This window comes from Pristiophorus japonicus, chromosome 15 (assembly GCF_044704955.1).
Source record: "Pristiophorus japonicus isolate sPriJap1 chromosome 15, sPriJap1.hap1, whole genome shotgun sequence".
Classification (NCBI taxonomy): domain Eukaryota; kingdom Metazoa; phylum Chordata; class Chondrichthyes; family Pristiophoridae; genus Pristiophorus; species Pristiophorus japonicus.
In genome coordinates this window covers 168,629,389-168,656,853 of record NC_091991.1, presented here as the reverse complement: position 1 = coordinate 168,656,853, position 27,465 = coordinate 168,629,389, and the positions used below count along the sequence as shown (strand labels likewise).

General features: G+C 45.5%; 1 protein-coding gene across 3 annotated transcripts in view; it reads left to right on the top strand.

The window, feature by feature from the left end:
• The window catches only part of sdk1a (sidekick cell adhesion molecule 1a), an 892,584-nt gene that overhangs the window by 820,133 nt on the left and 44,986 nt on the right, over nt 1-27,465 (top strand). For 2 of the 3 annotated variants that reach the window (XM_070901293.1, XM_070901292.1), the window contains 5 exons: nt 1,864-1,934; nt 11,823-11,958; nt 20,518-20,574; nt 23,413-23,514; nt 23,617-23,732. In XM_070901293.1, the coding sequence (XP_070757394.1) occupies nt 1,864-1,934; nt 11,823-11,958; nt 20,518-20,574; nt 23,413-23,514; nt 23,617-23,732 (482 nt within the window). The remainder of the gene's footprint in view (nt 1-1,863; nt 1,935-11,822; nt 11,959-20,517; nt 20,575-23,412; nt 23,515-23,616; nt 23,733-27,465) is intronic. The other variant, XM_070901295.1, reaches the window with a different exon arrangement.

The following is a 27,465-nucleotide window of genomic DNA, read 5'->3' as shown; positions in this document are numbered from 1 at the left end:
AACAACTAGTGACGATAGCAAGGATACATGATTGATGGGGAGAAATAGGTTTACTTAAAACAGTTTCAAATTGTGGCATGTTTCATGTGTACATAATCTTCACAACAGCCTGTAATTTAATCTTGTGTCAGAAGAAATAACTTTTATTTGTAAGCGCTACACTTAGCCCCTAACCTTTATTGTGTTGTTTTAACAAAACTACAGTGAACTGTTGAAGTACATTCTGTTCAACTAATTCTGGCACAAAGAAGATGGTAGCTGTTTTGTTTTGCTAATATTAGCAATATATGCAATGAAGCCCGAAATAATCTTGCAGCAATCTGGTTGAACCTTCTTGGAAATTGAGTTGGAAAGTGAAAATAATATTATACTTTATTTTACAGCACACCTGTGTCTAGTACAATATATACCTGTATCTATTCTTGCAATCCAACAATGTAGAATACAGAACTAAAAAACATCAACAACTTACATTTATATAGTGCCTTTAACATTGTAAAACATCCCAAGGCTTTTCACTGGAGCGTAATCAGACAAAAATTGACACTCCTAAAGCTAACAATGAATCATGATGTTATCATCGGAGGAATTGGTTCTGGGCTCAGCCATGGGAGTTGTTTCCTCAGTGTAACAAAATCATGAAACCATTTATAAAAGAACACATATACGGTTTCAGCACACACAATGCACAGATATTGTCCCTCTCCTCACATGACCTCAGTTAAAGTACACCGTTGCAATTTACATGATTGTACAAATACTCCAAGTTAAATGACAATATTTCCTGCATTGTACTCCCTCAAACTGCCTCCAGTAAAATACCATCAGTGCTTTAAACCATTTAAAATTTCAGCGAACAGCTCAAATGTACAAGGCAAAAATATGGCAAAGGGATGCCAGGAGAAATTAAAATGGTTGGACTGCCACAGACTACCCAGGCAGTAATCCCAGGAGACAGGTTGGCTGCCATAGATCTAAAAGATGCTTACTTCCATATTGTGAAATGGGTGTGCTGCCAGAAGGTTCTCGGGTATGAATAAATTTAGGGAGGGAGAAGGACCAGAAGAGTGTGTCATTTTCATCAGTATGCCACACACACACACACACACACATATATATATGAAGTGTTCTGATGTCATTTACATCATCATGTTGTGTGTCTTCAAACAAACGATAAAGGCTTTTTTTCAGGGAGACTGATTTCCTGTAAAGTTTAACATAGTTTGTATCTTGGGTGAAACAATCTTTTTAAAGACAAGTAGAGAGATTGGTGGCTCGCCGTATTGAATTGTAAATTTACTGTTCAATAAAACAAAAGCATACTCTCAAAAAGTGCTTTACTATTGGAAGGATGCAGCCAACAGCAAATTCTCCCACCATCGGCTGCACTTTAAACAACCAGACTATTTTTCTGATGGAAGCAACGACTCACGTTTTCCATGGGCCTTGCAATTTGCCATCTGATCTTCATTTAAAAGCACAGAATCAGATTTCCTTGTTTGTTGTGGTGGAGATTGTGGTTGTCCAACCAGCTTCCAACATGTTTTTATTGTGAGTGGCAATGCCAAGTAAAATAAAGGGAAGCTGATGGAAGGTGAAGGTCTCCATTTGAATGTTGCTCCATCAGGACTGGGTAGAAAATATAAAAGTGCCGAAAATGTGAGCCATCCTGCAGCCACAGTTTAAACCAGCATAGATAAAAATAAAAAATCTCCATTCTTTTTAGAGTTAGTTAATTGAGAATACAGTAGTAGATAAAGTCAATTGAGACGAGTATTTCAGTCCGGAGACCTAATGGGTCAACAAGAAATATAAAATCGTGATGTGTCGTTCAGTTGCTTTATCTACAGTTCTGTTTTTCAGTTCCCAATGAGCCACCAGTTATTCTGTCTCTGATTCCACGCACCACTACCTCGGTCCTTGTTCAATGGCAGGTAAGTCATGGCCTCTGGGCTGTAATTAATCCTTTGTGTATTGAAAACGTTTGTTGAGTTAGTGAAATACAAAGAGGTTTTTCTTACATTTATCACAATGTATTATTTAGATTATATTGTAGAAAGGATATAATTACCAGCATTACAGAACATAAGACAACCAGTCATAGTTATCATGGCATGATAATTGTGATATCAGCAAGTTATTTCTATAATGTGATACTTTGAAACTGCTTTAAGAGCATTGAATGTGATGTTAGCACTGGCTAATCATCTAGCATTTATTAATAAATATACCTCTAATGTAGCAATGGACTATAAACTTACTTCTAATGTTATATACTAATAGAGTAGACTTCTGTAGATGTATGGTGAAATATTGACTATGTAAAAATGATACAATTTAGTGAAGTGGATTCAGTAGTGTTTTTATCCATGCAAGATGAATGAACGTATCCACAGCTTGACAACGTAATTCCTGTCATGAAACATGCCTTGAAAAACCATCTATAATTCCTGTTACCATAATTTAGTAACACTTTTGTGACATTGGTAAGACTTAGACAAAATATCTAAAATGTAAGAGAAACTCCTGTTTCTATTACTGTACTTTTAATAGGTAACACCTTCAGTCCTCCTACCACTGGTGGCACTGGCAAGAATCGCCCAGGTCTGTTTCTACCAGTTTGACCTGTTACAATAAACACAGATAAAAGACGGATGTGTTTATTTGTAACACCTAAAGCTCTGATGACAAGTCCTGATTGCTGATTGGTCCCCTCGGAGGATAAGACACAACCAGCAGTTTCTCTTCGCAAAGTGTATTTCGAGCCATTCTGACTGCCAACTCCAAACAGAACAGAGCTCACTTCGAACAGACAGGGCTCACTCTCACGGGTTAAGACCTTCTCCCACCTCAACCCCCCCCCCCCCCAAGTAGTTCCTGCCCCCATCCCATCCCCACCGCCCAAGTTTCTGACCTCCCCCCACCAAGTGTCCTGACTTTCCTGCCCCCGCCCCCCCCCCCCCTCCCAGCACAAATTCGATGCTTTAACGCCAGCAGTTAAGACTGGTTTTGTAGAAAAAATGGCAGCCGCCTCGCTTCCACCCACTTCCGGAGCGTGATACCAATCGCCGTACAGCGCTAAATTGGCGCACGGTCATTGATTTTGGACCTCGCCACTCCTCTTGCCATCCTCTCCAAAGCACCCCTGTGCGTGCAGCTGTTGACAGCGCGTAGAGCCAGGAGAAAAGCGGCGATGAGCTATAAACCGTACAGTAAACAGCGGCTGAGACAACTGGTAACCATGGAGAGTTCAGACTATGTAATTAGAGTGAAAACTGCTTCAAATGAGATGGATCAAATCTTCCTGTTTTTCAGTCAAACATTACAGGGGATAAATAGTTTTAAAATAAACTATACTATAATCGCAGGAAAAATTCAAAGTTGCATTTCTTTAAATTTTACACATTGGGAATTCTAATTTAGGAACTGATTTAAAAAAAAAATGCAACGTTTTGAAGTCTGTTTTTAAAAGGCCATATTCTCACCAAGAGTTCCTCAAAAGTCTGCTGTTGTTAACAATGTAATTGAACTCTCTTCTGCATGATTTAAACTCTTGACTGAGGTTCGTGTTTCCTTTTTTAAAAATATATTTCAATTGATTTCTCATGCAACAGTTTAATGACATCTAGGCCACAGTTTTTATGTGGTGTTTCCAGTCACAGCCCCTTTTTATCTGAGCCTGTGCTTTAAGACCCACTCACCAGCGAGTGAATCCCTATGTGATATGCAGGCTAGTGCACTGTGACTGCTAGCTGCAAGATGGTGCATCCCCATCCCCCTCCCCCTCCCCCTCCAGTACCATGGTGGAGCACAAACCTGCACACAGCAAACATCTGGGTGGAACATTGTGGACCTATGGCAGCCAGCGAAGGTGGGAGTACCAAGGAGTCTGTTACCCACTTGTGGACCACACACAAGACCCAGACAAATGTCCGAGAAAGTAAGGGAGGAGCCGTGGGCTAACAAATGCCTCCTTAATGTGCCACAGCGCACAATGTTCCAACCCTACAAGGGCCATCAGCGGACTTGAAAGGTCCTGACTCAGCAAAAACCCATTGCCATCACCAGCACATTGTCCGAGAGCAAGAGATTCTGTGCTCCGCTCATTTAAATCAACACGCAGCATCAAAATACCGGTGCTGCCTGTGCACTTTCTGCAGGCAGTCGTTAACCTTGGCACATGGTGGCATCGCCAGACTCTGGGCCTAATCGAATTTATAGGCCTTTGGCCAGAAAATTGTACCAGTTCGCGCCGGCCATTAAGGTCAGTTTGGAGTAAAAAATGGCTGCCGTCTCACTTCCGCCCACTATCGGCAGGTTCTGCAGCGGCCGCCGCTTTGGGAAGGTCGGCAGCACTGCCGTTGCCTACGCTCGTTGCAGAACAGAAATGGGGCAGATTGCGACCTCAGTGAGTGTCCAACACTGGTTTGATGCATGACCTGCCATTTTGAATGTTGCCGCTCTTTTTTAATGCCCTCTTTAAATTGCAACCAGCTGAACATGCGTTCAGCAACAGGAAGGACCCCCCCCAAACAGCATTATTTAAAGAGAACATCAACAACTTGCAGCTGACTTGCCTTTTCATTCCTACTGGCTCTGTGTAAGTTTGTGCAACTGTTTGGAGTTTTCTGCAGTTATTTAAAGTTGGTGATGTGATGGGCAGGGTTGCTGTAAGTGGAGAACGTCTTGATTCTCATTTAAAGGGTTTTGCTCACACCACCTGCTTTCAGTCATGGGGGCTCTACTTGCAGTCCCCCTCACGCTCGAGTATGACAGAGATGGAGCGGAGGCAGCGAAGAGGAGGACAATGTACTCACAGAGGGGAGGGACGGGAGGGCTCTCAGCAGAGGGACTTACCCACCTAGGGTCTTTCGAGAGCACTTCTCTTACCTGTACTTAAACCAAGAGCAGTGTATTAAAAGGCATTGCTTCACCAAGGAGGTGGTCACAGAACTTTGCGAACTCCTGCAACCAGACCTGCAGCCTCAGAGTAGGGCGACGATGGCGCTGCCAGTGGCCCTCAATGTTTTTGCTACCGGATCCTTCCAGTCTGGAGCATGAGAAATAGCTAACATACCAATCCTAATACAAGAGCAAAATACTGCAGATGCTGGAATCTGGAATAACGAAGGTCATCGACCCGTAATGTTAACTCTGCTTCCTCTCCACAAATGCTGCCTGACCTGCTGAGAATTCCAGCATTTTCTGTTTTTATACCAATCCTAAAAGGTTCCGTAACCGCAAAGGCTACCACTCACTTAATGTGCAGTTGGTGTGCAACCACGCCCAGTGCATCATGATGGTGAATGCCCGGTATCCTGGCAGCAGACATGATGCCTTCATGCTGCGCCAGTGCGATGAGCCAGCAACCTTCCAGCTACCACGTCAAGCCCGAGGTTGTTTGCTCGGAGACCAGGGCTTTCCACTCTGCAACTGGCTGATGACTCCCCTCCGCAACCCCACCACTCGTGGCCAGCAATAATGAGAGCCATGCTGCACCAGGATCCTCATCAAGCAGACCATTGGAGTGCTGCCTTAAACGTTCGGGAGGAGTCATCCAGTACACCGGAGTGGGTGTCCCATTTCGTGGTGGTCTGCCACATGCTCCACAACTTGGTCATCAAGGGATATGGGGATAGTGTAGGAAAGTGGAGTCGAGGTAGAAGACCAGCCATGATCTCAGTGAAAAGCAGAGCAAGCTCGAATGGCTCCTAATTCTTATTAGGGCGCTGCCCGTGTCACCACGGGTTCCGAGACCATCACAAGACGAGGAGGAGGAGGAATAGAAAGGGAGGAGGCAGGCTCTCATTATTGCTGGCCACGAGTGATGGGGTTGCAGAGGGGAGTCATCAGCCAGTTGCAGAGTAGAAAGCCCTGGTCTCCGAGCAAACAACCTCGGGTTTGAAGTGGTAGCTGGATGGGCTGTTCTTGAACGCCTCGTCAGACTCCGGTTCCAATCAATGAAACCCCAGATCCCTGTTGCTCACCGCTTCCCCATCTTACCATCCTTTTGTAACAGAACAACATCACAGCATCCTCCTGGGCACAAAGCTGACATGAGAGCCACCAGAAACAAACATTCCAAACATAATTTACCAATTTACCAATTTATCAAATGCAAATCAAAACAGCAACGTCAACTAATCACCCTTGTGCATTCCCTTAGTGTCTGTCTTTCGTGTTCCTTTTCCTACTCTAGTGCTCGTACAAAGTGCCCACCCCCCGCACCGAGTGGCTGCAGCATGACTGGTGGAAGGCGACTGACTTTCAGTGGGCGAGACTGCAGATGTCCTTGCAGAATGACCCAGCTGTAGACTGCACCACCTCAGCATGGGCAGCTGCAGTCTGCGCTAGCTGGATGACAGGCAGCAGCAAGGGCAGTGGCGGAGCGACAGTGATGGGAGTAGGAATGCTGTCATCCTGAGAAAGGACAGCAGGTTCGTGCTCCACGGAGCCACTGCCGCACCCCCGGGGTGGCGCCTCAGCATTCCTAGCCATCTGTTGGGGGACAGATTGCTAGACTGCTGTGAGGTCCCGCAAGCCCCTTTCCATACTCATAAAACCAGCCATGATGGCAGCAGTCTGAGCTTCTGAGATACAGCACTGAGATGGTGGGTCACTTCCGCCTGTGCTGCAGTGGAAGCTGCAGCATCGCCCATCACACGCAGTATTATGGTTGGGTCCACATGGAGTTACCCATCATTTCCAACCTGGAAATCGCAGGCTCCAAGCTCTGTGCAAAGCCCATGCAGTTTTGGAGCCGGACTCCTCCATGCTGCTTGACATTGACGAGGCTCTCTGGCAGGCATGCCATTGCACCTAACGTTTCAGTGTGCATGTCCATTACCCTTCTTCTGAAGGCCACTCCAGTGAAGTCATCATCTGAGTCTTACACAGCAGAACTTGTGCGCGAACTCACCCACCGGGGAGCTGGCACCTGAGCTACCTTTCCCCCTGGGCTGGCAGCAGTCCACTTGTGCCCAGTGACTCACCATGTCCTGCCTCTCTCTACGTCCCTCTAAAGTCCACACAGTGCCATTTTCTGAGTTGGTGCTTGCGAGTGTCAGATGTGGTGACTTTTCTTCTCCTTCATTCTCCTCCATGACTACGGGGGCTGGCTGAGCTGATGGGACTTCTTGGGTATCTGAAAGGAGAAAGGCACATGGGTTGGGTTGTGGTGAGGGGAGCGGGGGTGGGGGGAGGGGGGCGGAGGAGGGAAGCAAGATATCCATGCTGTTAGAAATCAGGGGTATCCAAAATGTATATGGTTATGCAAACAAAACTGACCTGAATAATGCTGTGTTTACATGATAGTGTTAGAATTGGAAACAAAAAGTCTCCAGACTAGTATTAGAATAACTAGATAGATGCATAGAATATGCTTATGTTTTTGGTTCCCTGCGGATGTTATCATCATCATCATCATCATCATAGGCAGTCCCTCGAAACGAGGATGACTTGCTTCCACACCAAAAAAGGATAAGTTCACAGGTGTTCCAATGAAGGACCTAAAATTCCAGGTCCTGAACTACATCCTGAAGGGTGGAAGATGCCTGTGCGTGGAATTTTTTTATGTGGGCTGGCCGTTGCACACCAGCCATCACACGGGCTTGACAGAGCTAGGTCTTGGTCCATTGGCAAGGGTTACCCAAGATGACTGGAGACTTGCTCTGCTGCACGGACCTAGTGCGCACATATCACAGTGTGGGCTGGCCCGTGCTGCCCCTGGGCCCATGGCCCCGAACTCACACCTCCCCTGGGCCCCAATCATGTCCCTCCACAGTCTGTCGCCACTCCTTTGCCCCAACCTTGCCGCTCCTGCTTTATCTGCCCACGCTCCAAACACCGACCTGGACCTTGATGTCGTCACTCTTCGCTGTCGTCGCAGCTCGTGCTGCTCCCTGAAGTAGTATGCCTCCACGCTGCCCCCGGGGTCTCCACGCTGCCCCCAGGGCCTCCACGCTGCTCCCAGGCCGCCGCACCTCCGCACCTTTTATGGCCCCGACCTGCTACTGGTGTTCACGCAGGTCGGGGTCTCCACGCTGCGGATGTTATAGCATTCTGCACTATGACGGCTATATATGATCTTCTTTCCAAGCAACAATCTTCTATTTTCAAGTTAGGATTTCAACTTTGTTTATGTATCTCTAATTTGACCAACTAAGACACAATGCTTATGGTGGTTCTATTATTAATAGTCAAGTTATAATGCGAAGGTAGGAATTGGAAAACGTATAGAGCTTTTTAACACAGACGGTGAAGGGGAGGGCTCTCGAAGAGAGTAAGCCGGAGAACTGTTCGCGCTACCAGCCATCTGTCCGATCGGACCAATACCAGCTGCTGGTCACGGTCGTATGTTTTTGCTGTATAATGGTGTGTTATATTCCATCTTAAACTCTGATTAAACACAATAGACCCACCATATTGGTTTGCTGTCGATCCTGATTATTTGAAAGACCAGTGATAAGCTAAGATCAACAAATTGGTTCATCTCTGCACCATCAGCAGCTTGTAAGTGAGAAGAGATTGTGGGGTGAGGGGGACAGGGGATGTGATTAGTTATGAGCATACTGTCATCATTAGCAATACTTTCACCTTACCGCTCGGACTCAGTGACAGTCGCTCCAATGGTTTCCAGCACTGCTTCCTCCAGCTCTGTCAGATTATAGAGTCAGGCTGCTGCTCCCAGCGGTTATGAGCTACCTTTGCCTACAAGAGAAAGGGAAGTGTGTCAGTGAGTGTGGGCAATGTGTTTGGGTGATGCCCCTCCATGGTTGAATAGCTGGTAGTGTGTGCAAAGTGTGAAATGTGGATTTGAGTCTTGCAGCAGTGGTAAGTGTGAGGGTGAAATGAAGCTATGAGTGATGATTTCTCAAGATTGTTGGTAGCTGAATGATGGGGGGTGTGATGCATTGAGCAGTGTGTGAGGCTAGTGGTGCAGATGGTGGGATATGGCATTTGAAGATGCATTCCCTCACCTTGACCACTCATGTGAGGTTATTAAACTTCTTGGGGCATTGGATCCAGGTCCTGGGGGACAACACTGGTCGCACTGACAGCTTCGGCTATCTCATTCCAAAGCCTTTTACTGTTCTGCCTGGAAGGCCTCCTGCCCACCTACGTCTTGGGGGTCTTTGAACCCCCAAGACCAAGGCCTTCAGCGCTGCATCGGAAAATATCCTTGCCCTTTCACTTGACTGTTGGGCCACGGATTTCTCCACATTGACCAACAAAGCACCTCCCCTTGCTATAGTGCAGAGAGCTTAGGCCAAACTTTATTGGCCAGTAGAATGCACCTGATATTGGCTCTGCTGTTCAGCACTAAGCCAATCAGTAGCCCATTTACCGCTGAGATCAGCACTACAATCATTATAATAAGCAGGTGGCATGAATTGTGCGTGCTGCCTGCACCACTTTGAGCAGACACGGGCACATCATGCTGCCCGTGCCCGTTTTTGGCCCTTATCCAATTTCTCGGCCATAGCATTTCGTTCCGCGAACTGTGAGCAAGTCTGCTAGAGATTCAGCAGTATCCATCGCACTCTAGATGGCACACTTCATTACATACACAAAACAATCTTAAAAACAGAAAACAATGGCAGTTATTGAAATCTGCAAGCAGTTACAATGCCTTTTGCTTGATTTAACTAGTTTATAAATTGCTACTATTACCTAGATTTGCCTATTAGAGCTTTGAAAAGAAATATCAGCAACTTGATTGATTCATTTTGTGGTAACTGATTGTTCTAGGTAGTTGGGTTTGAAAAAGAAAATCAGATTAGATTGAATGGTTTTGTAGTGTTTGCTCATTGCCGGTTGAAAGCATTCCCATGTGTTCAGTGAATGGAACTGGTGTTTGATTTTGCATTAAATGGGATGTTCTGTTGATACATTATTTTACTCATACATATACAAAAGATAAAAAGCCAAGCGCTTTCTTTGAGCATGCATCTTCTTCCATGTTTTGTTCAAGTTGTGATTCAACTGGCCTAGCCAGAAATGGGAGGGGGAGTGGGGGGCACGATTGGGAAATATCGGGGGGCACACCCAAGGTTGGAGATCTTCATGAAGCTTTGACGATGCACCGGGTTATATGGGGAGAAAGCTGTTCAAAGCATTGGAAGATTAGCTGGATAAGTGTTTGTTTTAAATTGTTGATTTTTTGTTTATTATATTATAAATTTTCTTTTGGGGGTATATAGTGGGATGAGTGGGGAACTGTTATGACTATTGTTCTTGCGATAAAGTTTCTGGGGAAAAACATTTTTAGGGGGTGTAAAGTTTGAGCAATTTTTTTGGTGGGATTACAAAAGTGGAAAATAGCCATTTAGAGACTAGAAATAGAAAATAACCAATTTGAAAGCAGAAAAGCACTTAATCGACATAAAAGAAAATGACCACATATTCACGGTAGACATTACCGTCATGATGTTGCCACACAAAGTTTTTTTATTTAGATAAATGGATGGATAGGTGACTGGGTTTCAAGGCAATAAATAAAATAGTGAAGGAAACTCATCTTTGATGAGTCTCTTTTTCTTCAAATTCCTCCCTTCATTTCCTGAACACTGCTCTGGTATAATTTCACAGTCACCAATTGCCCTCGAGTGCCTCGCTCCCAAGTGGCCATTCTTTCCATGTGGGTTTGGACTCTGAATGTTGGAAGGCCTCTTAACCATGGAATAAATCACAGCCAAGGCAATCCTAATCTGACCGGACGTGTGCACACATGCATTTTCCAATAGGAGTCACTGAGTGAAGATAGGGGCTACGTACCCTGGGAGACTTTTCTGCTCACTAATTCATGGGTATTTAGGGCCACTGTAACAACACTACCACTACCCCCACATGAGATCAGCTATCTCAATATGGGCTGGGGTTAACCGGTTCCAGTTTGTATGGCTAATACTTCTTCAGATATTGTATTTATACAGTAAGCAATCAGGAGAGTCGAATAGTTTTCAATACTTGATTTGTGGGGCAGGGACGAGAACAAGTTTATTATTAGGCAGAAATAAAACACATTAATTGCCTGGACTTTGCAGTCAGCAGCGAAGTGATGGCACTCGCCACTGATCTCGAAGAAAGCTGCCCACAAAGATCTAGCAATCTCTTTGGTGTTTTGTCGCTACTCCAGACATTAATTTAAGTCTAGGGGATCTCCAACGTCCAGCAATAGTGATGTCATCAAACTGGCTAAACAGCCAATCACATTAAGGAATTCTCACTGACAGCAAACCAGGAAGTAAAATGAACTGATTATCCTTCATTTTTTAAATCATTTTACAGAGAGCAAAATAAAGATTGGGACAAACACATGGGATTAAGATATCATAAACAAACTTTAAAAACAATAAATTTAAAACCATGGCATTTTTATCATAATGGAAAAAAATTGACATTCCACAAATATAAAATTAGTTTTTCAGGGACAGAATGGTTGTTCAGCAGTAGTTATGACTCAGTATGCCGTTAAAAACCCAGTTACCTCATTGAACAGGGCTTAACTTTTTCTGGGGTTTTTAACAACGATATTAGAGCGTAAAAGCTTAAATTCTCGGCAGTCCAGTGATTTCAATGAATTGCCGTCTGCGGGGAGTCCAACAGCGCATCCTGTGGAGGAGCAGGGAGTGACTGACAGCAACATCGGGATTTCCTGCGGACACCAGAAGTTGCTGTCAGTTTCACAGTTGTAATGACGGCGAACGCTGACAGTTTTTCCATCATTACAGGCAAATTCCAAGCCTTTATGGACCAGGTTAAATCACTCAGGTAGCACAAAGATACAGTCAGAATAATTTCTATGTTTTATTTCTCCCTAGCCACCAAAAGAAGAAGCTTTAAACGGCATACTGTTGGGATTCCGGATTTACTACAGGGAGCTGGTGTATGAGAATGTGCCAGGATTCAACACACAGCCCATTGGGGACCCTTCTGCTCTGCAGACAGAGCTAACACGTAAGTAACAGCAGGTGACAGATCTGTGGGACAGCTATGATTTGACTCAAAAATATTTTTCTAAAGCCTTTTGTTGTTTTAATGCATGTGTCTGCAGGGCTTTAAAGACTGTTTGGTTTCCAGTGTCGTCTGACTTGATGGTGTTACTTCTGACAGAAATAAAAATGCAAATATTGTTTTTATTTAAACATATAGCCTGATTATCGTATCAATCGTGGAATCCACCACTCTTCCATCAGTCGTATCTACTTTCCTGATATGACGGATCTAACACTTGTGCTAAGTTATATCAGAGATTGTCTATGGCTTTGCTTTAAATGAGATATATTTCTTGTAAATGGATGCCTCACTGATGTTTCGCACTCAGAATTTGAAGAATAATTTGACCATGCATTTATAGCCTCACCGATGTTGTTTACACAGCATTTTTTTTTAATTATCTTCCTCATTTATATATTGCATATTTCATGTTGTCTTATCTGATACCTTTATTCTGGTTCAGGCTGTGATTTACTCAACATTTAATGTGCTGCCACTGTTTCTGTCTGTCACATCCAAAACAGGCTGAAAATAGCCAGATGTACTTATTAACTCCAGGGGTCCCGAGCAGCCGGTGAGCGGTTTATAAATTGAAAAAAACGTGCATGCTTGGACTTTTATAGGGGCTCCGCGAACCAAAAGCAAATTACGGGGAACATTGCTTATCGATGGAGAAAAATATTCACCCGAATTGTGAATTAACTTTTATTCTTTTGATATCTTGGCCTACATTCCAACTTCCCAACATTATTTGCTTTTACCTTCATACAACCAATCTCAGAAGGGAGATAGGCAAACTGCCTACAGACTCCTCCATGGATTAAATATGAAATTAGTCTGGGCTTGTTTTTGGAACAAAAAACATTTTATGCCTGAATAGAGAGGGCTGAGAATCGATGGAAATTGGTCCCTGGGCCTCATTAACATACTCAGCGCGAGCTGTTGGCATTGGTCGCGTCTCCACAGGCAGCTCGTCCAAGCGAAGTCATCAATGTCGGGCCATCTAGCTCGCCAGGAATGGCCCTTAGATAAGTCCGAGCGGGCTACCAGGCTGGGGCGATTGCAATTCCTATGGAGTCGGGGAATTAATGCCGCTCCTCCTGACTCCACAGAATGGGGTTTCTTAAACAACATTTATTTTTGAACTTACCTGGTATTGGCGGCCTAGTTTGGATAGGGTTGGGGGGTGGGGCTGAAGAATCGTGAGTGAGACAGGCCCAATGCCTGCCTCAAGAACTACCAACTCATTTTCACTTGTAAATTAGGACCTAACACCTGTTTTAGGCATTCACCCGCAACACCTAAAAAGAACCGGCTCCACGAATTTAGCTGTGGGACCAATGCCTGCGCAGATTTGGATGCAGGCTGTCCCACTGCTAAATTGGTCTGCTTTGCATCTGTTTTACACTTGAAAAACGTGTGCAAAGTATTACCAATTTCTACCCCATGACTTTCCTCTGCATTCCTCAGTGTGAATGGCCCGATTTGCAGAGAACTGGTTGTGTCATAAACCAGGGTCTACAAATCTGCTGCTGGATGTAACACCTCATGGTTGAGAGAAAATGCACCTTCTTCTGACTCGCCCAAGACATGATGATCAGATCAGTTCTGGTCATAATTGTGTAAAAATCTAGTGCATGGATAAACTAATCCTTCCAACAAGCAAGACTTCAAGTAGAAAACATGAAAAGAGATAAAAGAAATTCTAGTAGTAATCCCGAGACAGATGTATTATTGCACCATGTAAATGATCTATGAAAGCAATAATATCTTTGCTTGTACTCTCAATTCTAAATTATACATCTTTAGCCAAACAAATGTGTTTTATTGTCCCAGGAATGGAAAATCAGTGCCCTTTGGCACTTTTAAGATTTCAATTTGTTAGTCATAATGGAATATTAAATGTGTATTGGATATGTCAGTCAAAAATGATTCCAGTGTCTCATTCTGCAGATAACAGATGTTAATTTAAACTGCTTGCCTTTTCGTTTTCCCCACTCTCCACTGTGTTGCACTAGTTAAATTGCTGCGTATCTATTGCAGCATGCCCACAAACTCAGATCTTCTGAATTAACATTTCCACTGCACTCGTCTTGGTTCCAAGCATGAAGTGGTAGGAATAATACCAGCTAGTGTCGTTAAGTTAGACAGTTACAGCAGGATGCTGAGGTAGTGCAAATGCACACAGTACCATAGAGTAGCAGGATGTGGATTTGTAACCATAATGTTCCACTTACTCAATTCCTAATCTCAGTCATTGTGGGGAAGTGCAGAGGGACAGCCCATCCAACATAGACAGAGTAAATATCAGAGGTGGAGTCATCTCCGTAACCCCGATTTTAACTCAATAGTTGTACGATCGGGGGCTGACGGAAGCGGCAAATCGTGGGAGCGTGAGGCCTGGGAGATTTTAACTACAGGGCCCATCTCCATTGGTCCTGCCCGAAATCAGAGGGAAGTGGCAGCTGGCCCACCGCTGGTGGATGGGATTGGAATGTTAGACGACAGGAACTCATCGCTGTGGACTGAAGGAATGGTCCACAGCATTTGGATAAGTCACACGGTGTTTGTTTGGGAGGGCCCTGAAGGGGGCCATGGTTCTGCTTCTGCTGTCCCCACAAAGAAAGTGTTTTTTTTTAAAAGCAAAACTACTTGCATTTTTGGGCCTCTTCTGGCCCCAATTACCCTTCCCACTAGGTTAGCCTGGAGGGAAAGCTTAAAGCAGCTTTTCCGCACAGACCTCTGGTTAAAAAGCAGTCAGGCCTCCATGATTTAATGGGAGCTCTCAATCTGCATATTTAAAATAGAATCCCACTGGTTTCTGGTGGGTGTCCCCCGGTTTGCTCAGTAGAGCAGAATGGGACCTCGTCAGGTAAATCCCATGGGCAATTGCCTACCTACCCAGTTTGATCACATTCTGGGAAACATTTTTCAGAGCGGCATCAGGACTGGAACCAGAACAAGCCCTTCTGTCCAGTGATGTTACGTAGTCTGGAGAGACCCAACTGATGTAGATGGGGACAAAATAACTTGAAAAAGAATAAAGGATGCTTACCTTTACAGAAGAATTAGGCAAAAACACATAGCTATATATTGGCTGTAAAACTCATTGGTTTGATCTGAGGATCTAACTCTCATACTGCTTTCTGGTTTCCTATATTGATGCACAAGAAGCAAAGTCAGTGCATTTATCTTTGTTGCAGAAAAAGTATCTCCAGCACATCCACAAATGTCTGTCGGTGGGGTTGTTGTACTTTTATCAAGAGGCTTTGAGGGTGTCCTTGAAACGTTTCCTCTGCCCACGTGGGGTTCGCTTGCTGTGCAGGAATTCCGAGTAGAGCGCTTGGAGTCTTGTGTCGGGCATGCGGACAACGTGGCCCGCCCAACGGAGCTGGTCGATTGTGTGGTTAGTGTTTCAATGCACCCTCAAAGTCTCCTTGATAAAGTGCAATATCCCCACCGACACTTGGAAATCCCTTGCCAAAGACCGCCCTAAGTGGAGGAAGAGCATCCGGAAGGGCGCTGAGCACCTCGAGTCTCGTCGCCGAGAGCATGCAGAAAACAAACGCAGGCAGCGGAAGGAGAGTGCGGCAAACCAGACTCCCCACCCACCCTTTCTTTCAATGACTGTCCCACTTGTGACAGAGCCTGTCATTCCCGTATTGGACTGTACTCCAATTGACTTGAGATCTCACTTTTAGAGTGGAAGCAAGTCTTCCTCGATTTTGAGGGACTGCCTATGATGACTAAATAGGTAGTCTGTCTCTATGCTCCACTGCATACACAGTATAATTGGTTGCATTTATTGAACTTATTCTACTTAAAAAGCCTTCACATATGATCATTTGTGCTATTGATTGAGGCAATTTTGTTGACAGATTTGACCTGAATAGGCTCACCTTGTGTAAAATCATTTCCAGGTTACATGTGTTGGCGTCATTCTCATATGAAAAGAGGCTTTCAGATTGTCATGTATCCTACATGGCTACTGTTGGTACTATCACAAGGTGTGGACCAGAGGGCACAGCAGTGGGAGACTTGTAGGTTACCTGTACAGGTGTACCTGGCCTAATATAAAAGGCAGGCCACCAGGTGTGATGCTCACTCTGGAATTAACAAATAATCATCATCATAGGCAGTCCCTCGAAATCGAGGAAGACTTGCTTCCACTGCTAAAGTGAGTTCTTTGGTGGCTAAACAGTCCAACACGAGAGCCACAGACCCTGTCCAGGTGGGACAGATATTCGTCAGGGGAAGGAAGGGTTGGCACTGATTTACCACACGCTCCTTCCGCTCCCTGCGCCTGATCTCTTCACGCTTGCAGTGTTGAGATTCGAATGCCCTCCCGGATGCACTTTCTCCACCTAGGGCAGTCTTCGGCCAGGGTCTCCCAGGCATCAGTGGTGATGTTGCACTTCACCAGGGAGGCTTTGAGGATGTCCTTGTAATGTTTCCGCTGCCCACCTTTGGCTCATTTGCCATGAAGGAGCTCCGCATATAGCAGCTGCTTAGGGAGTCTCGTGTCTGGCATGCGAACTAAGTGGCCTGCCCAGCGAAGCTGATCTAGTGTGGTTATTGCTTCAATGCTGAGGATGTTAGCCTGGGCGAGGACCCTGATGTTGGTGCATCTGTCCTCCCAGGGGATTTGCAGGATCTTGCGGAGACATCGTTGGTGATATATCTCTTGCGACTTGATGTGACTTCTGTAAGTCGTCCATGCCTCTGATCCATTCAGGAGGGCGGGAATTACTACAGCCCTGTAGACCATGAGCTTGGTGGTAGGTTTGAGGGCTTGGTCATAGAACACTCTTTTCCTCAGGCGGCCGAAGGCTGCACTGGCGCACTGGAGGCGATGTTGAACTCTCCGCATCAATGTCTGCCTTTGTTGACAAGAGGCTCTCGTGGTATGTAAAGTGGTCTACGTTGCCGAGAGGACTAAGCTCACTACAAATCAAGTACAACACACTGCCTCGTGGAGTCATTATTAGAACATCCAAGAACATAACAATTGACGAGATTACAAACTTTCACGCGAAAATGGCTCCCCTTGGTAAGTTGCAGCAGTTCGCCGATGGTGAGGATTGGGACGCCTTCATGGAGAGGCTCGAGCATCACAGCAAACGATCTGGCAGGAGACAACCCAACCACACTGAGTGCAGAGCTATCCTGCTAACCAGTTGTGGGCCCACCATCAATGGCCTCGTCAGGGACTTGCTGGCATCAGCGAAGACAACAACCAAGACATACGAGGAGTTCGTAACCCTGATCCATGAGCAACTCAAGCCCAAGGAGAGCATCCTCACAGCCAGACACCGCCCACCGACGGCCCAAAGACCAGAAAATCGCGAAATACGCTGCAGACCTCAGGAGGCTGGCGGCACCGTACGATTTCGGCAACCACATCAACAAAGCGCTACGGAACATTTTTGTCATTGGAATCGGCCATGAGGACCTTCTTCATAAGCTACTGTCGGCGGATACCACAGTCACACTGTAAAAGGCCATCTCTGTGAGCCAGGCATTCACAGAGTTCTAGGCAGATGACTCACCCTCAGGACTCAAACCCGGCAGGTACTGTGCACCGAGTGGCACCTTTTAGAGGCTGGACTGTTGAACGCGAACCCTCTCAGGGGAGAGAGAGAACAGGCCCCTGAGTCCCTTAACTCAGAGTCCGCTGAGGGGGGGTTAATCGAGTAGCTCCATGCTGGCGTTGTGGAGGGAATCACAGGGCTCACCAGTGCCGCTTTAAAGACTATGTATGTAAGGGCTGCAGCACAAAGGGCCACCTCCAGCAAATTGTGAAAAATATTACTCACTGTGTCGATGAAGAGTCTACAGATGGCAATGAATCCTGCGAGGATTATGAAATGATAGGCAGAGAGGCAGCTCAGCCCCATGATGAGGTATATAGCATGGTTACCTGCACCACCGAGTGTTCCCCGTTGAGGAAGTCGAGATAAACGGCGTTCCAGTCTTCATGGAAGTGGACACGGGGGCGAGCCAGTCAGTAATGAATCAAGAAGCCTTTGAGAGGCTATGGGACAATCAAGCTGAGCGACCCAAGTTGGTCCCGGTTCAGGCAAAGCTACGCACCTACACCGATGAACTTATCCCAGTCGTTGGTAGTGCAAATGTAAAGGTACTCCATGATGGCGCGTTGCACAAGTTATCTCTGTGGATTGTTGCAGGTAATGGACCAATGCTACTCGGAAGAAAGTAGATGGAGAAGATCCATTGGCAGTGAGAAGACTTCACCCCTCCAGCGATCAACGTCCTCTGCGTTCGGAAGCACAGCAAGCCCTCACTTGAGGGAGGACCTGGCACCAGAAAGCAGACCAGCACAGCACCCGAGGCACAGACCACTCAGCACGACTGCGTGGAGATGATCCAGCTGAGACGACCTTCCAGGCTTCAGTGGCAGGACTCCAGAGGAAGAAAATCGGATCCAAAGGCGACTTCCCAGCTTCGGTGGCAGAACCCGGGGAGAAGAGGATCATCGTGGCTGGAGAAAAGATGGCGCCCAAACCACGAGGTGAGGCACTGAAGAAAAAGATGGCCACGGCCAGACCACGAGGTGCAGCGCTGATGGAGCAACACGTGGCACCAAACGGAGAAGAGAATTGGGGTAAAGAAAGCAAGGCTCTCTTAAAGGAGGCCTGCAACCCACTACAATTAAAGGGACAGTTCCACACACTCGAGCAATGTAATAGCAACTGTAAGTTAGAGATAAAATGTGTAACTGATGATCAGAGTTGTATACATGCAATAAGCAAGGAAAAGTCGCGCGATCATATAAAATGTGTAATTGATGATCAGAATTATGTACATGCAGCCAGCGAGGAAAAGTCGCGCGATTGCGATCGGAGCTACAGAGTATCCACAATAAGTAATGAAAAGTTGTGCGATGGATGATATCAACTGCATGCAGCCAATGCAGTGGGCAGACACCCATTGGGAGCACACAGGTCCAGTGAGCTACCCAATGCTGTAGCCTGCGTCCCTGGGACCAGAGTTATGCACCATGGAGTGTGGCCACAAGCAGCCAATACACACGAGCTGCAGAGCAAGCGATCTCGGGAGGGCAATGGCACCGGTATCGATACCTTGCCCCTGATCGGCTCCACCTCTCAGGCACGCGATGGTACCAACTGCCACGAGCATGAAAGAGCAAACTGTGCTAAGGTGCAGCCCCCAGACTCCATGGCCACCTACTCAGCTAGAGGGGGGGTACAGGACAACGTAAGAGGGAGGGAGAGAAAAACGAACAACAATTAAATTCAATTAAAAATTAGAGGTCATTTTGTGACATGCTGTGAGGAAAATTGCAGGAGAGCATCAGGGGAACAGGTAGGTATGTGGCTAAAGCAGTTCATTGACTATAACTATGAAGTGGTGCATTGAGATAAAATACAAAGAAAACAATCTAATTGCTAAAATTCATGGTGGAGATGAGGAATGGGGATTTCTAGGGGTACAAGTACACAGATCTTTAAATCAGGATTGGAAGTGGAAAGATCCAATGGAGCCACCATGGAAACAAAGTGCGTGATTCACTAGGATAGCATCAGGGATGAGAGGATAAAGTTATGATGAGGGGCCTGGAAAACTAGAGGTGTTTCACTAGAACAGCAAGGTTAAGGGAGACCTAATAAAAATGTTCAAAATGATGAAAGGGTTTAAGAGAGTAAACAGTAACAGGCACTTGTTAATACTTCTGCTGGTCGGTGAATCAGTTCACGATCTACATTTAAAATTAGTAATAGATAAATTTAACCACCCACTACTGCCCTATCGAGTTCCGTCCAATCATCCATAATTGATAGAAGGAGTCATCAGTGATGCCATCAAGAAGAAGCCTAAAGGGAGGATTTTGAAGAAATGTGCTTCATGCAAAGAGTTATTGAAATCTGCAATACTTTACCACAAATGGCTATTAAAATTGATTCAATCACTATTTAAGAGGAAGTTAAACACTTGGAGAAAAATATTATAGGTTATGGGAAAAGAATAGGAATATATGATTAGAATAGATAGCTCCAGTATTGAGCTAGGGAATAGCACAGGCACGATTGCTGAAGTGGCCTCCTGTGTTTACATTTCACAGAATCATAGAAATTTAATCAGGTTACAGAGATGTTGTAGTATCAAAGAGTAAGAAAATCAAACATTAGTATAAAGCGAAGTAATAACCAATGCCACCAAGTCTCACGCATTTGGTCTGGTGCTAACTCGTTTTAGTTTGAAAATATAACCAATTTTGATGTGCGTCACGCTGAAAAATAAACACTGCTTCACATGTTTAAATGAGTTTTGCTCATCATGCTGATATTTTCCCAATGTCGACAGCTCTGTTCTAAATTGGAATTTGAATATATCAATCGTTACAAAAATATGCTTTAAAGGGCCGACACTATTACGTATTGTTAGTTGAACTTTAGCCTCCTCTTTGCTAGTTAGCATTTGCAGATACTAATCTTCTAAACCGTAACTCACATATTTTGCTTTGCTTACCTCACATAGCTGAGAGTAGCTTCAAGACAGTGAGCAGCTCCACAGTAACCGAGTTCGAACTAACACGTAAGTGTAGACACACCCTCCTCTTGTTTTAATGTTCTTCTTCATTTACATGATCAGATTTCTTTATGTAGCTTAGGTTTACAAGTACTTAGATTGAGTCAATAGTTTGGCTATGCTGTGTCCTCTTTTGAAGCCAGTACTCTGTTACACTGTTGAAAAGCAATGTGCTACTTTCACGTATTTTCTGAAATGTGCAAAGGGTATTAGACTTAGATATTCTTGCTGTAAATGTTTTTGTAATACTAATTCCTTCTGTTTCTTTTCTCTTGCTGTTTCTATCTCTCTGCCCACTGATCCCTTTATTTCTCTCCTTTCCCTATCTCCTATCACGAGCAACTAATTTACTTTCCTCTCATCGCTTTTTAAAGAGACAGAATTTAGATGCATTTCATTGGGAAAGGTAATAAACTTTGCTGCCCAGTTGTGCTATTATATTGGATCATTTCTTCTTTCCTCCTTTGTTCCTTCCTCGGATTTTGTAAGCCATCGGATTTTTAAAATAATTTCTGTGCAATGAGAGCCAGCTACCTGATACCGATACAGCCATCGGACTCTGTTCAAAGAAATAAGGAAACTTGTTAAAGCATGATTTAATAGATTTGAAAGTTATTTTAATCTATTGAAATGTGATGATTTTTCTGTATAGGTCATTTGACTGAGTAGGTAAACATTAAAATCAAAAGAAGAATCTGTGTTCAATTTAATTCAGTAGAGGGAATATTATTCTTTCAACACATTGACAAGATTACGTCTCCCACTGTAAACCATTATCCAACCATGCCCACTGTTCATGTTTGTGATTTTCACTGCTCACGTTCAGTGTCATGAGGCATGTCAACATGTCTTGGCGATGGCAATGCTCCCTCCAATCTTCTGTACCAGCATGTTGAAGGAGCAGATTTTTATAGTACATGGTGCTAGACAGTATTTTAATAGTTAATTGTTATATATTCAACCTTCTCAATCTCTTCCTGCGTCAATTGATAAAAAATGAAAGACTTTTTCCACCCTGTCTTCAGATTCCTCCTGCACTTATCCACCCAGGGGGCTGGGGTAGGATGGGAGGGTAGTTCCAGGCTGTGCTTAGTGCTACTCTAGAGCTCGCCATTGGATATTGGATGTGTGAGGAGAGCCTGGGCCAACTTGCTCATTAGCTTGCTGTGTGGGGGAACATCTACCCTTCACTTTTATATTTCGACTTATGGCGTGGCCAAGATTGGTGACTTACTATGCCTTAAAGAGCACGTGAACCTAAATTCTTACTACCTTGCACATGCAATTGATATTTGTACAAATATTTATAAAATATTCTATAAGCCTTCAAATAAATCTTTGGGCTTAATTTTCCCCAAAGCCTTTTTTTGGCGTACTTGAAGAGTTACGCCCGTTTTTTTAGGGCCCAAGTATGCCAAAAGAAAATGTTCTAAGTTTCCCTGTTGGATTTCTTCATTTTGGCACAGCCTAACCTGTCCTTTAGTTTTGGGGGTGGAACCTTGATCTGTGCCAATAAGATCAGGTTGCCACAGTAACACAATGTTACTGTGGCAACCTGTGAGATGAGGCTGCAAAGTGAAACATACAGCCAGCTCCCAACACATTAAAATACATTGCATCAACTTAAAAACACATTAAAATATATTGCAGCAACTTACCTCCAGTTATTAAATCCGCTCCCTTGCCCCTAGCCCTGCCGAAGGGTTTGCCGGTCCGTTCCCCCGCTCAACCCTGGCCCCGAGTGCCTTGCCGGCCCTGCCAGCCCCGAGTACTTTGCCGGTCCGCTCCCCCACCCTTAGCCTAGGCCGAATGTCTTCCCGATCCATTCCCCCGCCCCTATCCCAAGCCGAATGGCCTCCTCCCTCCTGGTCCCCGCACCTAACTACACCCGAAAGGTTTCTCTTCTTCTCCCCCCCCCCCCCCCCCCCGCTCCTTGCACCACCACCTCCTCTCTCTCCCCCTCTCTCTTACCTTTCCTGCTGCTGCTGCTGTCCGGGCATCTGCTGCACTTACCTGCGCCGATTTCTTTAACTCTCCAGAAGGTTTTGCTGCAGAGCCACATAGGCTGGCCTAAGAAGAACTTGAGTAACTCTCAGCTGGCCAAACTTGTCCAAATGTACAGAATTGGCACGGGTGGCAGGTTGTGCCCCCTTTGGCTGAAAAAAAAACATGCCTAAAAAAAAATCGTAGCTGGTGCAAATTGATTGGGGAAACTGTGGTTTATTCACTTAGACCAAAAAAAGCGGCCTGCTTCAAAAAAATGGCGCAAATCACTGAGGAAAATTGAGCCCATTTAAAAAAAATGTATGTACAGGCTGCTGTGAACACATACCATTTTAGTGTGTGTGTGTGTCACTGAAGGTCTTAATTGGAAACATTGCAAAGTCCAACATTGATGTCCCTGAATTTAGCGAGCATTGCAAATGTTTTTGAAGTATCCAGTATAAAGGGAAGCAGTACTCAGGGGGATATGGCAGATTTGAAGGCCTGGCTAATACTGAGGTTTAGTTATGCTTGAGTGACAGGATTGGTATCCAGAAATGGTAAGGATGCTAAACTTCACTTTGCTCGGTGACAACTACAGGTCGACAGATCCCTGGATATAATCATCTGAGCAGATCTTTTCTGGCCAAGGGATCCAACATAACCGGAGATCATCAAAAGAATAGTGACTCTTTCTCCTAATTTTCTGAGTGAATACTTCTCACTTTCCTTTTTCTTCCCCTGTCCGAAGTATTGTTCCCCTTTGATGAAAATGTTCATGACAATTGTGTATGCGGGCAAATGTTATAATTTTGCTTATTTAAAATATATAAGGAAGTTTTCATATATTTTACTCTACAGAACTGAAGAAATATACAAGATATGAAATCCTAATGAAAGCATTTAATATAGTGGGTGAGAGTCCCGCCAGCAGCCCTAAAGAGGTCTATGTGGGAGAAGCAGGTAAGCAAATGGAGGCAAAGAAACAACCATTTTGTTTTTCTTTTGGTCCGAATACATGTTTTGTTTGACCATTATCGATACCTGTATTTTTTCCCCCACCAGTTCCTACACGAGGTCCTCAGGATGTAAAGGTACAGCCTCTCACAGCAACCCAATTGGAAGTTATGTGGGACCCCCCACCAGCAGAGGCACAGAATGGCAAAGTACAGGGTTATAAGGTAACGCTAGATTGAATTACATTGGTGAGATCTCTTAGTGCTGTGAGTGGCTACCACAGTGTTATTCTTTCAACAAATACATTCCAGAACTACTTTAGCAGGTGTGGCTCTATAATATCCTGTCATTTGTGGTTCTGTAAAAATTGACCAATTCGCACTAAGGTGAATTCCACAGTACGAGGTTTCTAACCATCAGACCTTTCCCAATGGCTGGCAAGTTCTATCCAGACCAGCAAGCTGAGCATGCAAATATTGGCCTGCATGGGTGGTGTAGACACTAACTAAGTCCATCAAAATGGTGTCCAACGCCAGTGGACAATACCATTTGTATTTGTTGGAGACAACACTGATCCTTCCAGAGGCAATAGCACCACTTTCTTCACTTTCCAGTTCTGCTGCTAGTCACGGCTGCAATCAGTGCCAATGCTGTAATGTAAAGAGAGCATCAGGTTATTTGTTTTCCACAGGTTTCCATGTAAACATTTATTCTGCCATGTTTTAATAAATAGCCATTGTATATTTACCATTTTGTGTTTCCAATTTAAAGAGTGCTTTATTATTTTGAAAATATTAGCAAGGATTTTAGCAGTGGTAAGGTCAAGGCACTTTTATAGTATAAAAATGCAGGCAGTGATGCGTCTTTCACTCACCATCAGGTACAGTGGGGAAACAGAAACAAACTGAGTTACCTTCTTTCTGCGGTACCAGATGTTGTGTATCTGTAAAGCATGCACTCCCATGTTCCACCACCAGGGAGCTCATCCCCTGAAGTCCCAAGGGATCCCAGCATCCCTTGGAAGCGCTGTATATAAGCCGGCCCCTAAGGCCTGTTCCTCACTCTGGAGTGTCTTATTAAAGACTGAGGTCACTGTTACTTTAACCTCCCCGTGTGCAGTCTCATCTGTGTTAGGAACACAATAACTGGCGACGAGAATACGAATCCAACGCAAAGATGCAGCAAACTGTGGGCATCCTGGAGAAGTTCTCGGAGGGTGAGGACTGGGAAGCCGATGTCGAATGGCTAGACCAGTACCTTGTAGCCAACGAGCTGGACGGAGAAGGAAGTGCTGCAAAAAGGAGAGCGGTCCTCCTCACATTCTGCGGGGCACCGACCTACAGCCTCATGAAGACTCTTCTGGCTCTGGTGAAACCCACAGATAAGTCGTATGAGGAGCTGTGTACACTGGTTGGGGAGCATCTTAACCCGAGTGAGAGCATGCTGATGGCGAGGTATCGGTTCTACACGTGCCAGCGATCTGAAGGTCAGGAAGTGGCGAGCTACGTCACCGAGCTAAGGCGACTTGCAGGACAATGTGAGTTTGATGGCTACCTGAAGCAAATGCTCAGAGACTTTTTTGTACTGGGCATTGGCCATGAGAGCATCCTACGAAAACTTTTGACTGTAGAGACACCGACCCTCAGTAAGGCCATTGCGATAGCACAGGCGTTTATGTGCACCAGTGATAACACCAAACAAATCTCTCAGCACACAAGTGCCAGCAATGTTCATAAATTAACTGGAACTGTGTTTGTGAACAGAAATGTACAGGGCAGAACCCATGAGTCTGCAACTGCCAGCAGGCCTCAGGTGACCCAGATGACTCAAAGTCCCCCACAAAGGATGAATGCAAGGCAATTCACACCTTGTTGGCGTTGTGGAGGCTTCCATTCAGCCTATTCGTGCTGCTTCAAAGAGTATGTTTGCAAGAGCTGTGGAACAATGGGGCACCTCCAACAAGCTTGCAAACGAGTTGCAAGCTCTGCAAAACCTGCTAACCACCACATGGCAGAGGAAGATCGGTCCGTGGTGGATCAAAGCAATTTCGAGCCTCAGAGAGAGGAGGCAGATGCTGAAGTACATGGGGTGCACACATTTTTGACGAAATGTCCACCTATAATGCTAAACATAAAATTGAATGGCTTATCTGTAGCCATGGAACTGGACACTGGTGCTAGCCAATCCATCATGAGTAAAAAGATGTTTGAGAGACTGTGGTGCAACAAGGCATTCAGACCTGCCCTGAGCCGCATCCACACGAAACTGAGAAGGTACACCAAAGAGCTTATCACTGTCCTGGGCAGCGCCATGGTCCAGGTCACCTACGAGGGCGCGGTGCATGAACTGCCACTCTGGATTGTCCCGGGTGATGGCCCCACACTGCTTGGAATGAGCTGGCTGGTCAAAATCCGCTGGAACTGGGATGACATCTGAGCACTATCACATGTCGATGAGGCCTCATGTACCCAGGTTCTTCACAAATTTCCTTCCCTTTCTCAGCCAGGCATTGGAAACTTTTCCGGGGCGAAGGTGCGGATCCACTTGGTCCCAGAGGCACGACCCATTCACCACAAGGCGCGAGCGGTACCTCACATGATGAGGGAGAGAGTGGAAATCGAGCTGGACAGGCTGCAACGCGAGGGCATCATCTCCCCAGTGGAATTCAGCGAGTGGGCCAGCCCGATTGTTCCAGTACTCAAAAGTGATGGCATGGTCAGGATTTGCGGCGATTATAAAGTCACTATTAATCGTTTCTCACTACAGGACCAATACCCACTACCTAAGGCACACGACTTATTTGCGACACTGGCAGGAGACAAGACGTTCACCAAGCTCGACCTGACTTCGCCCTACATGACGCAGGAGCTGGAGGAGTCTTCGAAGGGCCTCATCTGCATCAACACGCACAAGGGACTGTTCATCTACAACAGATGCCCGTTTGAATTCGATCGGCTGCAGCGATCTTCCAGAGAAACATGGAGAGCTTACTCAAGTCGGTATCATGCACGGTGGTCTTTCAGGACGACATATTGGTCTCTGGTCGGGGCACCGCCGAGCACCTACAAAACCTGGAGGAGGTCCTCCAGCGACTGGATCACGTAGGGCTGCGGCTGAAGAGGTCGAAATGCGTCTTCATGGCAACAGAAGTGGAGTTTTTGGGGAGAAAGATCGCGGCGGACGGCATTCGGCCCACATACGCCAAGACAGAGGCTATCAGGAACGCGCCCAGGCCCACAGAACGTCACGGAGCTGGGGTCGTTCCTGGGACTCCTCAATTATTTTGGTAACTTCCTACCAGGGTTAAACACCCTTTTAGAGCCCCTACATGGGTTATTGCGCAAAGGTGAGAACTGGGTATGGGGAACAAAACCAAATGATTGCTTTTGAGAAAGCCAGAAAAATTTTATGCTCCAACAAGCTGCTTGTATTGTATAACCCGTGTAAAAGACTTGTGCTAGCATGTCACGCGTCATCGTACGGAGTTGGGTATGTATTACAACAAGCTAACATTGTGGGGAAGTTGCAACCTGTCGCCTATGCTTCCAGGAGCTTGTCTAAGGCCGAGAGGACCTACAGCATGATTGAGAAAGAGGCATTAACGTGTGCGTTCGGGGTAAAGAAAATGCATCAGTACCTGTTTGGCCTCAAATTTGAGCTGGAAACCGATCACAAGCCCCTTACACCCCTGTTGGCTGAAAACAAGGGGATAAATACTAATGCCTCAGCCCGCATACAAAGGTGGGCACTCGCGCAATCAGCGTATAACTATACCATCCGCCACAGACCAGGCACCGAGAACTGTGTGGATGCTCTCAGTCGGCTACCATTGCCCACCACGGGGGTGGAAATGGCACAGCCTGCAAACTTGTTGATGGTGGTGCAGCCCGCAGACTTGTTGATGGTCATGGAAGCGTTTAAAAATGATAAATCACCTGTCACGGCCCACCAGATTAG